Source organism: Corvus kubaryi, unplaced genomic scaffold, assembly GCF_017639235.1.
Source record: "Corvus kubaryi isolate FWS band 111438036 unplaced genomic scaffold, C.kubaryi_AGA036_p1.0 37398, whole genome shotgun sequence".
NCBI lineage: Eukaryota > Metazoa > Chordata > Aves > Passeriformes > Corvidae > Corvus > Corvus kubaryi.
Window position 1 is genome coordinate 7,151,515 of NW_024581137.1, and position 15,027 is coordinate 7,166,541.

The following is a 15,027-nucleotide window of genomic DNA, read 5'->3' on the forward strand; positions in this document are numbered from 1 at the left end:
TGAAAATATTAAAGAAGTTATTTTCTCTTGCTGTTACTCAGATAGCTCAGAGGGCACTTATTCCACCAACATGTGTACAAGAGGCTGGGAAACCATCCCAAACCAGACACTGGGTGTGTTGTATGATGGTGGCTATTGTCTGTGCTCCACATCCTTTTATGTTTACTGCTGTTAATTAAGTTGGCTTTCCTGATGCTACACTTAACTTGCCATTGCAATTACAGCTGCATGAAGTGTCAGCAGGTGTGTGCTTAGGGCAGTAATATAGCTGCTGATTTATCCTTCCATTTGATTTGAAGCCAGCAGGGAGGAGGAAGAGGGGAGGCAGTGTAATAGTTTTGCACGCTTCCAGGCGCCTTGAATAGCTGGCACTGTACAGAAACGGAGACCTGGATTCGCTCCAGGGCCACCAATTTCACAGTGAGCAGCCACAGGAAGGGCCTTTTTTGCATATGTAGTTCAATGCAAGAGCGTAAGTGCATGGTTTGTGCCATGAAGGAAGACAGCAGTAATTATCAGGCCATCTGTATAAAAAGGCAACAGAAACCCACCACTATTGCTCAGTCCTGTGTGGCCTTAACCAATATCAGTGCAAAATGCCACAACTAGCTTCAGCAGTCAGTGCCCTTGAGGTGGCCTACTCCTTGCTCCAAATAAGAGACTAGAGTCCCTTGATGTTGATGAAACTGTTGAGGTTGTAGTCCTGACTGCTGCAATTACCCAGCAGCTAGGTGCCTTGCCACAAACTGGAATTTCCTTCAATGGATCAGTTATCTAACACAGTCTCGGGCGAATTAGGCTGCCAAATGAACAACCAGCTCAACTTGCTAGGAGTAGGTCCTGGAGAGGGGAGAAGGGTTTAGTATGTCAACCTTCACAGGCCATCAAACAGGTGATGGACCTAATTTCAGATTTAAAGCTCTGAATGATTTTGGAGTTGGAGGCTGACCACGGATGGGCAGCTAATTCTGAGAAAGGTGAGGAAAGAGGAAATGAGGGCATCCTCTGTCTTCTAGTGGGGTACTCCTCTGAGACCAGACCCTCCCCTGGCTGACGTGGAGCAGAGAACCCAATCCCATCCCCTTCTCGTTTCCAGAGGATGTGATAACCCACAGTTGTGACTTAGTGTGAGTGAGCCTCAGTTTTTCCTGTGGAGGGTGTTTGATTTGAAATACTCATCAGGTTATTAATTCTTCCATGTCCCAGGCAAGAACCCTAGTGAGAGGCTGAAAATCAGTTTCTTTTGCTTTCCTGTCGGTGGGACAGGAAGGGTTGCACCTGGTTTGAGCTTCAGTGGACAGCATCAACGTGCATCTGACACCAAAGTAATCTTGAAGTTCTAACCTTTTCTAAGTAGAAATTAAAGTTTTGAAAGACTTGATGTCACTTAACAGTTGGCCATTACTACCCAGTCCTCCTCTGCATTTGATCATGCAGTGGCTTGGTGCAGGAAAAAAAGGTTTACTTTGCATTAGTATCTTAAACTGAGGCAGACAGCAAATTCTTGGATACCCATCGCCCCCTGCCAGCAGAATGCTTATGACTTCCCAAGGCAGGGATGAGATGCAGTAGGACTGCCTGCCCACTGGGAGCAGCTTGAGATACGAAGAACTAATCATCTGTTTAATGAGGGGCCTGATGATTAACTAGAAGTCCTTGTTCTTGTTGATATGAGAAATTTACAGTTCCACCTCCAGAAAATTCAAACTTGTCATACACATTATCTGTGGCTTACTTTTGTCAGAGCCTTAAGCTATGCTGTTTCTCCCCTTTGTTCTGTGAAAGAAAAGCCTGCAGCCTGTGTTGGAAAATGCCTGTTTAAGGCTCCATATACTGCCAGCGGGCAAAGCCCAAGCCACTGCAATTCTTGCTAGGTTCTGCCACAAGGGGAGCAGAGAAAATTTCTAGATGGGTATGTGCTGGCCAGAAAGCCGTGTAGTGGTATTTCACAGACAACAGAGAGTTCCTCTGTAGGGTGGCTTTCTTCTTGGGATCTGTGAAGAGAGGGCTGGGATTCTGGCAAACCTTCAGGCAGCAGAAGATTGTGAGGAAGATTGGTTTGATAGGAGCAGCTGAACAAATAAATACTTCTCATCCCATCAGAAGTGGGGGAGGATTTGCTGTGTTCTGCTGATTTTTTGCACAGAGATGGTGTTTATAGGCACTTCACCTAAAGAGTAATTGAGAAATAAGCTCCTTTTCAGCTGTTGCCTGCTCTTGTTTTTCATGTCTGTGTGAAGGACAGGAGCCAAGTATCTTGTCTTGTAGGAGATTTTAGTTGTGTCAAAGCTGACAGGACTCTAATCTGAGCAAATATTGTTTCTGTCTCAGTTGTTTCTACTCTGTAGAAAAAAATTACCTGACAGCCCTTTTCCTTTTTTTGCCTTAAATTTTCTTATGTAGTTAAGGGCTGTGTGATTTACTGAGTACGTGGGTTAACTATCTCTCTAGTGCTCTCCTGGGTACCAGCAGCAGTGTTTTTGCTCTCAAGTACAGATGTGCACTGAGGTAATCTGTGAAGCAGTTGTATTTACTATAATAAACTTATCTATTCATACTTATCAGACCTATGTTTTACAAGGCACTATTATTGCATATGCTGAGAGGTCACCTTTGCTATTTATAAGAAGATAAATGCTTTTGGGTGCTGAGAACTTGTAACTGCAGGTGACTGTGGTGTTGTGTCTGCTGAAAATTAGGCCGTGTACATGCCAAGGAGACACAATCAACCCTAAGACCAAGGCTGGACTGCAGATCTTGCCTATGACTCTGCTCCACCAGCCAAAGACCTTGCCTGTCTTACTGCTCCTCAAGCACTTGAGTGAATGCCAGTGGAAGGATGGGGCCTTTGTGTTGCAGCATCTTTCTGGAGAGAGATTAAACCACTTCGGACTCAAAAATGGTTACTTAGGTGGGACTCCTGAGTGCAGAGTTGGACTCTGTGTTTCAATTTCCATGTTCTGTGGGCACCTGTGGCAAAACAGATTCCTTGGGATAACCCCTCCATTGTGCAGTGGTCTTCCCCATGTCTTTCCTTAGACAGCAGTACAGGCAAGGGGTTTGCTTTGAAGATGGCTTTTTATGGAAAGATGGAAATGCATTTACAGAATGTCTGAAATTAATAAAAGTTTAAGTAAACTTGATAGAAAAAGAACTCTTTCTCAATTACATGGTACGCCTGCAATTGATCTTCCCAATTCTTCATCTATCAGGGCAGTGTACCTCAGTGACATCACTGCTCATTGATAGCACTGCCACGACTCAGAGCTTTATCAGAATTGTTTCTGCTAGTCACTTTGTGGTGGTTGCCTGCTTTTTCTTTTTGTTTCAAGGCTTATTTGTTTCTTCTCTGTTCAGCATCATTGTATCCTGGCAGCTGAGTTGCAAGCAGATTAGATTATTTTATTTTTAAAACGTTTTTGTCCTAGAACAAGTAAATACATATGCACACTTCAGCTGTCTGCTGTCATCTGTTCAATGGGAGCAGACCTGAACCTTCTGACTTTGAGAGCTCAGCACTGGATCAGCCTGGAGGTGACCCAGCCTCAGCAGTTCATCCCGTACAGTTCTTATGAGGACTGCTTCTGGTCTTTTGCCCCTGACAGTATTAGGGCAGCATCTGGCTCTTCCTCAGCTTCATCTAATGCTACTATCAGCCCCCCCAAATTTTTCCTTTGTGTTCTGAGTTTTGGTTTACTGCTATATTTTCATTTACACAGCCCCCTGACTCCCTTTAGTTTTCTTGCCCCCTGCTCCAAAACTGCCAGTGCTTCTTGTGTTCAATGGATCCCAATTTGTATCATAGAATTTACAGATATGTGCAGCAATCATTTAACCTATGACTGGTATGCAGCCTTTTTTTGGTATTCGTGTCAGGCTTGTCTTCAGAACAGTGGTTAGAGATCATGCAGTTTACTGTATCTGGTTGTTGAGGTGGGGTTGTGGTTTTATTTCACCCTCTCAGTCTCTGTCTCTGTGTCTGCAGTAGGGTTTCTGCCTTTACGTGTGGATTAACAATTTAGGTTTTGTTTTACTCTTCCAAAATACATTACTAATCAAATATCTTAAAAGTTAAATCAGGTTTTGGCCCATATGATGCAAAACATCTAGAGAAAAAACCTAAGAAAACTACAGCTTGGATGTCAAAGACGTGGTGGTGGTGGTAGGCAATGCAGCTCTTTGCTGCAGCAGCTCTACTGAGAAGGGACTTGTTAAACTGTGTAGAGGCAGGTGTAATTGGAAAAGAGCTGTTGGACCATTTCACTGAACAGCTATTATCCACAGAACACATGCAAGTGAAGTGTTGGTTTGTAGGGCTTGGATCATACCATGTACCTTTATGTGAAACTCTCTCCTTTGCTTGTCCGTAAAGGAAGGAAGTTCAGTGCCATGATTTAAATGTGAACCTTGAAAAAAACCTTGTCCCTGTGACCTGACATGCTTTGTAACTTTGATCTGTGACACAGCAGTTCCTTGATATGCCAGCAGTTCAAGGCATTGGACATGCAGATAAGGTCCTTTCACTCCACTGAATTATGAATGAAAATATATACCTTCTAAATCATAAATCTCATCGCAGACAGTTTTCAAAAGAGAAGTTGTATTCTTGGTGAAGTTGCAGGTTAGCAAAGCAACTAACTGTGTCTTATCCTGTGTCATGGGCTAACTTTTGATCAATGAAATGAACATTGCTCTAGGGAAATGCAGTTCTTGGGATCATCACTGATCTGTGAAAGAGGAAAATTGACTTTAGAGAAGTCTTCTTGAGATGGGTTCCATTCACTTCACATCGATAGTAAGGCTCATTCTACTTCAGCTGGCATCGGGCACAACTGGTCCTTCCCTGTACAGCAGAGCCAAAGCATGAGTGCAATTTAAAGAAAATGCATACCAATTCAACAAATATATGTGTATGTGCTTAATTATGGGTTTTTTTTAATGAACCAGGGTCTTAATTCTGCTGTGATTTGCCATCAGGCAGTGAGATATAGTACACCAAAGACTGATTATACTTAAGCTTGTATGTTACTCCATTAATAAGCTGATTTTGTTGTTGTCTTTTGCCAGCTAATAAATCTGGCTTTTATAAGTAAGTTAATCGTTATGTAATTGGGATGGATATTGTCAGGAGCTGTGTTGTTTTTCCATAGCGCATTGAATCAAGAACAAGAGATCAGCAGAGTTGTTGCTGTAGCCTGATGGCCATATCAGCAAACAGAACATTCGTTCTTCCAGTCCTTTTTGGTGCTGCTATCAAGTGGTGGGGAATACAGACAGCAGGTTGGCATTGTCCTTGATTCCAGCCTTGATTCCAGGCTCCTACATATGGGTACATGTGTCCATTCTCACAGGAACACAGAATAAAGCAGCTGTTTGGTTTTATGGGTAAAATGTGACAAAGTCACCAGTGTCAGATCTCAAAGGGATTTCCCTCTGAGGTGTGGTACTGGTTTACTTTCACAGATCCACCCAGCAAATGCAGTGCTCAGCCTGGGATGAGCTGGCTCAGAAAGCTTACTGACTGCCAGGAATTGGAGCCATGGTGAGAGACTCCTGCATCCTTTGCATCATTGTTTTCAACCATTTGAAAGTGCAGTCATCTGAAACTTCTCTTTGATATCCTGTTTGTTTGTCAGTCAGTGGTGTCAGGAGCTTCATAAATATTCAGCAGTGTAGCCTTTCTGACTTTCAGCTGGTGCTTTAGCCTTCTTTAGCAGGAATGAAAGCTAAGCCACTGAGACTTTAAAAATGGTGCTGACTCATAACCTAGAAAACTTAAAGATCAAAAATAGATTGAGGTACTATATTCCTCTACAGATGCTCCTTTAATTTTGGTGGTTTGAATGACCATAATTATATATTTTAAAATAGCCATTTCCCATCTCTTCTGGCTCTTGAGAAAACAGATGCAAAATAAGCAAGGCAAGGGTGGGCATGGGGAAGGTGTGTGTGCAGCCTCTGTGGCCTCTCTGTTTTAGTTTAGTTTTTATTACAGGTGAAGCTCTTGGGGCTCTGGGAAATGTTGCCTCCACTTCCCATCCTGTGTGTGGCCAGATGTAGGTTGTCTGGACTGACAGAGCCAGTGTGTGGAGGCAGAGATAAAGACTGCTCACATTCCTAAAATCCTTCTTTTTATTTTTGTCCTAATGAACTCAAGGAGGGCTTCTAGATTTATAGGGGTTTTTTTTCTCTGCTTTTCTGGCCCAACAAAATCCTTGCTGTGCAGCATCAGCCAAGGGGGCAAGTGCCCATCACATGGATGAACTGCTCCAACCAAAGGCATGTTGAAGAGCAAAGGGGTACCATGAGCACTGGTGTAACAAAAGGCAGCAGCTTCCAGCCCATTTTGTAAGGAACCTGAATCTGTCTTTGACTTTAACATATGTCTTGAAAGCTCCTGTTGAGTTGACCCACTGTGGGAGCATGGAGGAATACTCAATTTCTTGGTCCACAATGGGACTGAAGTTAATGCTGACTTGCTAAGTCTTGTTAGTAGTTACATGAGGTCTGGTAGCTTTGAGTATGAGCAGTTGTCAGGGTCTTGGGAAGCTTTAAAGAAGAAAAATTGCAAATGGGTCACTTTCAGATTCAGTAACAGCAAAGTGGGTGTTTTCTCTTTTGGCTTGAGCAACTTCCTTGGCCTGAGTCTCAAACTGGGTGCCTGAGTCTGTTGATGAACCTTGCCATGATGATCATGTCAGATCCTCCGGCTTGCCTGAATAAATCCTACTTACTTGTCATCAGAAGAGCATGTAACTGTTTTCACTTGCAAAACAACTGATTATGTATCCATAGAGCATCCTCCTCCAGCCCCAGTTAGAGGCTGAAGCCTATGTGACAATGTATTTTCTGAGCGAAGCCTTGTTAATTGAGCATGTAAATGTGTAATTGTCTGTACAGTTATTCAATTGACACATTTTTAGTTTGCATACAAATAGGGGAGCACAGTCATGCAGTTGAGCAAACTGTCCAAGATCATATGCTTAAATAAATATGTGCATTCTGCCTACAGATGTAAACACCCTTAAAAAGATCAATCCAGTTGTGGTCACCTCCTCCTCTCTTTTTGTATGTGGATGTGTTAATCTGCTGATTTTCATCCAAGTCTGTAACATACCATGGATTCTGTGTTACCTCGGTCCTTTCCCTACTAAATATGTTTCATTGGTGTGGGAAATGAGAGTTACCATAGGAATTGTTCAGAGGTTGCCCTTAATGTATGTGCTTGCTTTTAGTGAAGCAGTACCTTGTGCTTGCAATGACTGGTGCCTTTAAAAATGTTCCATGCATACAAAATATTAATTTGAAGTGTGGAGGTTTTTTAGAGGAAAGGCTGCATTAACAATGGGAGTTGTTGGCAGTTGCAGTCCAGTGCAACTTCTGAGAAGCAAAAAAGGGCATATAATTTGCAAATAATTGTACAATTGGAGTTTTCTCTGCACTCAGTGGTTTCTCTGCTTGGAAGCTGTTGATCTTCAAAGAAAGGGTGATCTGGCAGTTTTGTTCTGGAAATTCTTGTCTGTTCCAGTGAATAAAACTCCTAACAGCTGTTGGAGTTCTGCAGTGTTCATTTACTGTGAAAGAAAACACAGTAATACCATCTTTCTTTATAACTCATCCTTTTTTTATATAGAATTGAGCACCACATTCAGTCTTTTTGAGGTGGTTTGAGATAGAAGTATATAGGAAGGTAGTTTCAATAACATGCAAAAAATTCCTGAATAGGGATAGAGCTGTGCCATGGATATGATTGACAGCTTTATCCAGCCAAGGGTAGTCTGTTCTTAAAGTAATGCTTTGGTTGGGGGTGTGAATGGTGTCAGGGTTGGGGATGACATTTTAATCTGAGTGAAAACCAGTCCTGTAACAGCCCTGTCTCTTCATTTCTCCACAGATGTCGCTCCTATGAGGATTGCTGTGGCTCAAGATGCTGTGTAAGAGCTCTCTCTATCCAGCGACTATGGTATTTTTGGTAGGTCCAGGGCATTTGGGAATTTTGTGTTTGTCCTTGACTGTTTTGTTGGACTTAAATCAGGGTATTGGCAGCCATGGTATTTTAAAGTACAGTAGGTGCAAGTATGCAGTAAGGTCTATGTGTACATCGAAATGAAAGGACTTTGGTTTTTTTCTTACAAAATTCTCCCGATTTAGTAAGAAAACACTGAAAGAGGAGGTTGATCATGTCAGGTTGATCTTTCCTGCTTTTGCATCCTGCTGCATTGTACAGGCAGAGGTTTCACTTTTATCCAGAGTTGCTGAATTCTTTATGCCCGTCCCAGCTACTGCCTAGCAGCAGCATTCTTCCTTTTTTGTTGGGCGCTCAGTTTTAAAAGTGGATCATATAAGGAGGATTGTGCTTTTAAGCAGGGTTTAATATATTCTTGCCAGCTGAATTGAGGCTTCAATTAAAAAGGAAGAGAAGTACATTTATGGCTATGAGGATTTCACTGGAGATGACAGCAAAGGAAAAGAAGGCAGAAAGACTGAGCTTGTGAAACTAGCAGCTCAGTAATCTGGATAAAGCTTAAACTAATCACTGTTATATGCATAATGAAAAAATAAGGTAAATTCCTTTTGGAGTGGAATTTATAAAAGCACCTGAATAAAACCGTTTCATTACAGTTGAGAGAAAGCAAATGCTCTCCTAGAAAACCTGATTTCAGGTATTTTTATGTGGAATTTGAATACTGATTTAAAACAAGCCTTCAAAATTGAAACAAATAAACAGTGAAAAACAGAAGCCTGACATATACTATAATACAGAGATTTCCCAAAGCTGACTGTGGGATTTCAGTGTAGAATCCTTACTGATGTAAGTGAAGAGCTCTCTATCTCAATCCCTGGGGTGACGTCATAAATCTCTGTTTTTCTGTTCAGAAAAAAATCCTTTGCAGGAACACTGCCAAAGGGGAATGTATTAATATTGGCTCAGGGAAAAAGAACCTCCTTCTGCTCTCATTTCTAATGTAGAAACAAGAACAGGGTTTGACCCTTTGCATGAAATAACTCTAGCTGCCATGCTGTGCCACACTCTTCCTCTCAGGCACCCAGGAATTCTCCAGAGGAGATAAGGATGGTGTGTAGGCTTGCTTCTGGCCAGCTTCCTTCCCTTCCAAAAAAGCACAGTTGTCATTGTCTTCCACTAAAAGGCCATGAAACAAGATGGCAGTTACAGGCAGAAGAGCCATTCGTGTTTACAAGAGCTTGCATGAGTCACTGGAGTGCCTGATAACTGATTAAGGAAACAAAGTGAAAGCCGCTGTCTGAAGAACAAAATCTGATGTTCCCTTGCTGCATATTCCTGTTTCCACAGCACCAGGGCAAGGGAATGATGAGGACAGTTCAGTTAGGTTGGAAAAGGAGCTGAGAGGAGGCGAGTCTTTTTTTATTGAAAATGTAATATCCCATGTAGGAAGCACAAAGCAAAGTTTGTCACCATCAGTACTGAATGTGTCAGTCTTCTGGCTTGAGCTTAAGTGTCACCTACCATATTTCCCATGGGAGACAGAATTAAAATGTTGAGTTAATTTAAGGACATCTGAGATTCTTCTTTTAATGGCAAATGCAGAATAGTATTCCTCTCTGTACTTCATAAACCTCCTGAGCAGCCTAGATGCTCTAAGCCTGGGGCCTGCCTCCAAGATGCATGGTTTGAAACTGTACTGACCTGGAATTTCAGTTTTGCATCCCAGTGGCCAAGGTCAGGCGTGAACGTGAACTTTTGAAAAGCGTTTTACTTTCGGGTTACATGCCGGAAAACATTGACAATAGTACTAATCACTGAAAATGTCCATAATGTATCCGTAAGTGTCCCATGAGTGCTATCCCAAATGACAGATCTGTTCTTAAGAGGCAACCTTGTTAAGAAACCCTGTTAAAAGTTGTAGGCTGACGTATTCTCAGTGAACAGTCTGGATTTAAATGCTGCTTGAATGTGCAGGTTTTGACTTCTCTCTTCTTTTTGCCTAGGTTCCTTTTGATGATGGGAGTTCTGTTCTGTTGTGGAGCTGGTTTCTTTATCCGGAGGCGGATGTACCCTCCTCCATTAGTAGAAGAACCTACTTTTAACGTGTCTTACACCAGACAACCAGTCAACACTGCATCAGGTCAGAGACTGCTCATACCAGTTCCACTGGTTTCTTAGTTTGGTCAAGGCACTTTAAAAGGGTGGGTTTTGAGCTTTTGTTTCGTTGGTTTTTGGAAACTGCGCAATTTGTACAAGGGATTGCACTGCACTAAAACATGCAGCCACCTCCTGCAGTGAATGATGTCTTCAGCCTTTCCAACAGCATAATTCAGCTGCAGTGTACAGAAGTGGTTTTGAAACATGGGATGACAGGACTTCCATTTCTGTTTTGGTTCCTAATACCTTTACAGCTGCGTGTCCATGCATGGAAGGAGGCTAGCAAGCTCTCCCTTTGCAGTGTAGACAAAATGATAGGTGTCCAAATTCAACAGTCGCATGAAGAAAGAGTTTTAAATACAATTGATATCATCTGGCAGAGGTGAAGGAAAGCCTAGCATTTTCTTCCACAATCTGGCCGTCTTGAAAGTATTTTGGTTTTGATTTGCCTTCAATGTTCCGTGTTGCAGTCTTTCTGTGGCAAGGTGCTCTTTTCCCCCTTGTTAGTCTGATTGCTGTCTCTCTGGTAGGTAACAACTGTGAGCACCAGGAGGACCTACCTAGTGAGGGCTCCTCTGGCAAAAGTGCTTTCTAAGTTTGTCATTTCTTCCCCTCTGTTAGGTAGTTCCAGTTGGGAGCTCTCCTAGGTCTAAATGGTTAAAAAGAAGTTACAGACACAAACTGACACTTTATTCACCCTCCTTGTTTAAATCCTAAGAGGTTTTTTTTAGGGCTTCCATTCTGCATCTGTTTTTCTCCTTGACTGAACAGAGAGTATTTTTCAGGTGGGGGGGAGCCAATCCAACCAGACTAATATTTTTAAGCCTGAAAAATAGCCTTGAGTTTATGTGAACAGGGAGTGTCTTTGGCCTGATTGGTAAACACCAGATGTAAATTTAGAGCACAGTTTTACTCTTTTGTGGTGCTTCATGGAACATAAATTGTGGGCAAATATAAAATAAGCACAAGCTCTTTGATGACCTGATTATGGCACCTGCTTCCAGACTGTCATTACTGTCACTTAAAAGTTTTGGGCTCTGAGCTAACGCCACCATTTATTTTATTTTTTAGTTTTAGTTTTTCTACTGTTCTAGAAATATTCAACAGCAAAAGCAGTGAGAATTAGTAGTCAAGCAAGTTCCCATTTTCCACTAGTTACTCTTCCATATTTGGTCCCAGTAGCCAATTCACTGTTGAGGTGGAGCCCTCAAAATGTGGCTCATTGCCTGTCTCCCTCCTTCCCTGCAGAGACAGCAGCAGCATCTTCTGCAATCCCAGCAGCATCTGCAGGGAGTGTTTTTCTGGTGGCCTGACTGGGAGAACTGAAGGGGAAGATCCCTTAGAAGCTGTGTCATTATAGGAAACACAGACTGGCACCCACAGAAGAAAACCTGTTGCTCAGCCATGACTTTTTTCCCAGTCCATCTTTATTTAAACAGACAGAGAGAAAGAGAAGAAAACTAACTTACATCTTGAGATGGAGACAATCTGTGACTTCAGTTGCATTATCTTCCACCACCCACTGCGATATCTGAGGAGGGTTGCACACCAGCTTTGTTCTTACGACAGCAATCTCTGTTACTCCTTATGTGTCATAGCCAAGGAATTTTGTGTTTGGCCATACATTCCCTCTCCTTGTCCCTGCAGGCTCCGACGTCATTTCCTAAATTTAATCTGTGCAAAGCAATCTTGTCCCATTGTGTTAGGCAGCAGTAACTGGCTACAGCTTGGCTCTTTGCTTCATGCAGGTTCACCTCTAAGCTGTATGACACCTAGGAGGGAAATTATTCATCTGAGCTGCACTCTGCCTTATCGGCAGATCCAGGATACCACAGAATAATATGTGAAGTCCTTTTGTAAGACCTGAGACCTGAGTCAGGGCCACAGTAGAGACTCCTTTGTCCATCTGGGATCCCACACCTCTCCTCTCTGCAGACAGAGAAGCTTTTCTGTCAGGGCAACTGAACAGAGGGTGCTGTTTTCCCTTTCAAATGGTAGTTGCTTGGGGCAGTGGTGCCGTTTGTTTCACTAAGTGATTTCCATTGGATGCAGAACTGAAACTTTCTGGTGGTATCTGAAGAACTGAATGCAGTCCTGCCAGCCTGGATTTTTTCTGGAAGGGAGAAAGATACTCCTTGTCTTTGCTCTGATGAACACTTTGAAAAACCTTGTCCAAGTGTGCAGAGCACAGGCCCTGGGAGAGCACAACTTGATGCTGCTGCTGTTGCTGATACTTTTTCTTTCCTTTTCTTTCTTTCAGGGTCACAACAACCTGGAGTGCCGTATTACACAGATCCAGGAGGACCTGTGATGAATCCCATGGCTATGGCTTTCCATGTCCAGCCCAATTCCCCACAAGGAAACCCGGTTTACCCACCCCCACCTTCCTATTGCAACACACCACCTCCGCCCTATGAGCAGGTGGTGAAATCCTCCACGTGAGGACTCTGGCTCTCTGACCTGACTGTGTGAGAAGGTGCAATTGCAAAATGACCAAGATGGAGGGCACCTGCCCTTTTGAACACTTGCTAGTTCTCCAAGTCCTCTCTCCTTCCCTTCCCTTCCCTGCACCTTTCCTCATTAAAGTTACTTGCAAAGGGGTGATTTTTAATTTTTTTTCTTTTTTTTTTTTTAGTAGAAGTGGATTTTTTCTTTGTCTTCAAAATGAGAGAAGTTGTCTTTGTAATGCTTTTAATGGAAACCTGTATTTAAAACCTGTATGTCTTTCTCTTTATTTATAGTTTGTTTCAATCAAGGTTTTAATTGCATTGTGGCAGGTTACTGATAGCAGTTCTTGCAACCCCAGGGTGATGTGCAGCCTCCTAAGACCCCACAGAAATGCCCTCATCTAAGGGAAACTACAGAGGATAAAGGTAGAAACAGCAGAGCAATGATTTTACCAGAAATTGTGACTATCATCTTTTGCTTTTATGATTTTCTTTTACAGTTTAGTTCTGATGTATAACAGAAAGATGCTCTGATAAAAGTCATTGTGACTAGAGTACCAGCGTTGGTTGAGTCATGGCAGGGGCTCTGCCAAGTGCCCTAGAAAAGAGGGAGTTGTTACTGTAAATGATGCATCCAAAAAGTTAAGGACTAGGACTTGAGTGTTTCTTGACTCTCACCTGCACTCTGCCTCTGTGGTTGGCATCTTGGCTTCCCTTGTTTTGCCAGTGCTGAGATTGTATGAAACAGACAATGACCTGGATGTTGGCAACAAGAGGGAGGTGTTAAAACCTCAGAGCTACTTGTGCCTCTTGACAGAACAGTTAGAAACACTAAAATACATAGGTTTTCTTCCCTAAATTGTAAAATATTTACAGAAAGAAGGGATGGGAGCATAGGTACAAGTTTACTCCATTTGATGTTGATGAGAGTTTAGTCCCTGAGAAACAGTATCTTTCATTATAGTCTTACTGCTGCCACAAAGTGTACCAAGTAAAGCTGTCATCTTCAGGTGACAGATGTGTAAATCTGCTCTCCTCTCTAGGTCAGAAAAATAATAACATTTTGGGGCAGGTTCTTAATAGCATTCTTTGACCTGATGCACAGATGGTTTGGCTTTCAATATCTCTTAGCTCTTCATGCATTTTGTTGTGAGTGCTCATGGTCAACCCTCTGAGTGACCACAAATGAACACTTTCAAATAAACACAAAGCCCCTTTGCCTCTCAGGGCTCTCACACCCATCCATGTCTAGCAAGAATGTGAAGCTGCTCTGAAATGACTTTGTACTAATGAGACCTTCTCCCTTTGTGCATATTCAGAGTCATGTCACCGAGCAGTGACAAAAAGAAGATGCCATTGCCTCCTGTTGCTGAAGGACCTGCAAAAACAGCATAGCTGAGGGTTAGGAGTCCAATGTGGTCTTTTGAGTACCAGGTGAATGCTCCTGTGTCATACCAGCCAGTGCACAGAGGTCACTGAGGTGGTTTGGAGTAATTTGAAGACCTGTGTTGCACAGGCAATCAAAGCTTTATTGTGCTGTTGTTCTATGCCATGGCTTCTGAGAACTTGTTTCTAGGTGTCAAGCTGGATTTGCAGAACATCCCTTTTGCTGTGAATATGATTGTCTAACAGAAAAAAGACTGTTTTCTGCTGGTGGAGTTAGTAGCCATCTGGAGCAGAGCTAGCCCTAGTTCGTTCCTGCATACCTGACTTGGGTGAAATGGTAACCAAGGCTTTCCCTTACTGTGCATCATAATAAGGGAAAAAGCAAAGTACTTCTGTGTGGGCAGTCTAGGCTTGGGGGACACACTTCAGATAACAAAAAAGTACATTTTATATATGAATACTAGGTCCATCTGCACATCCCAACTGTATATATTTTCTGAATTAGCATGCACTTGAAGTGTAAAAGCTGTGTATGTCACTCAGTATGGTTGTGTTTACGGAATAATTTTTTAAAAGGAAATCCAACCTTTTTTTGTCAATAGAAATGGCAACAGACCTCATGTTAGTAGGTAGATGTTGTTAAGTCCTTTTGTATTATGAAATGTATCTATGACAGCTGGCATTGTCCATTGTCCTGGACACATTGAATAGAAGCCTTTGTACAGTGAAATTCAACTTCAGGTGAAGTTTTCCTGAAGTCTGGCTCGTTTATTTCCTAGTCTTGATGGATGATACTACCTTGTACAACACAGGGAATTCTCTGCTAGCAAACTTGCTCAGTCTTTTCTTGAAAACACAACACCTGCATGGGCATCCATAAGCATTACTTGCAAATTGTTTACGTGCCTTTCCTCTAGTTGCCTCACCAATTCCAACAAGATTTTACTTGGCAGTGGTGATGCCCTAGGAGGTGCCGGCTGCTGCAGCTTTGCTGAAGTGAACTTCCCCATGGGGGTTTGGTGCTTTATCTGCTGGGATTCTCTGGGTGCAGCTACTGCATCCTCTCTCAAA

General features: G+C 42.5%; 1 protein-coding gene across 2 annotated transcripts in view; it reads left to right on the top strand.

Annotated features, from left to right (window-relative positions):
* VOPP1 (VOPP1 WW domain binding protein) overlaps positions 1-14,713 on the top strand; it is a 64,055-nt gene extending 49,342 nt beyond the window's left edge. The window contains exons 3-6 of one of the 2 annotated variants that reach the window (XR_006018511.1): positions 7,895-7,972; positions 9,970-10,106; positions 12,384-12,996; positions 13,890-14,713. Coding sequence is in view for 1 of the 2 variants with exons in the window: in XM_042043034.1 (XP_041898968.1) it covers positions 7,895-7,972; positions 9,970-10,106; positions 12,384-12,565 (397 nt within the window). In the remaining variant the exon portion in view is untranslated. Of the gene's footprint in view, positions 1-7,894; positions 7,973-9,969; positions 10,107-12,383 lie in introns of both variants that reach the window. The other variant, XM_042043034.1, reaches the window with a different exon arrangement.
* The last annotated feature ends 314 nt before the right edge of the window (positions 14,714-15,027 follow it).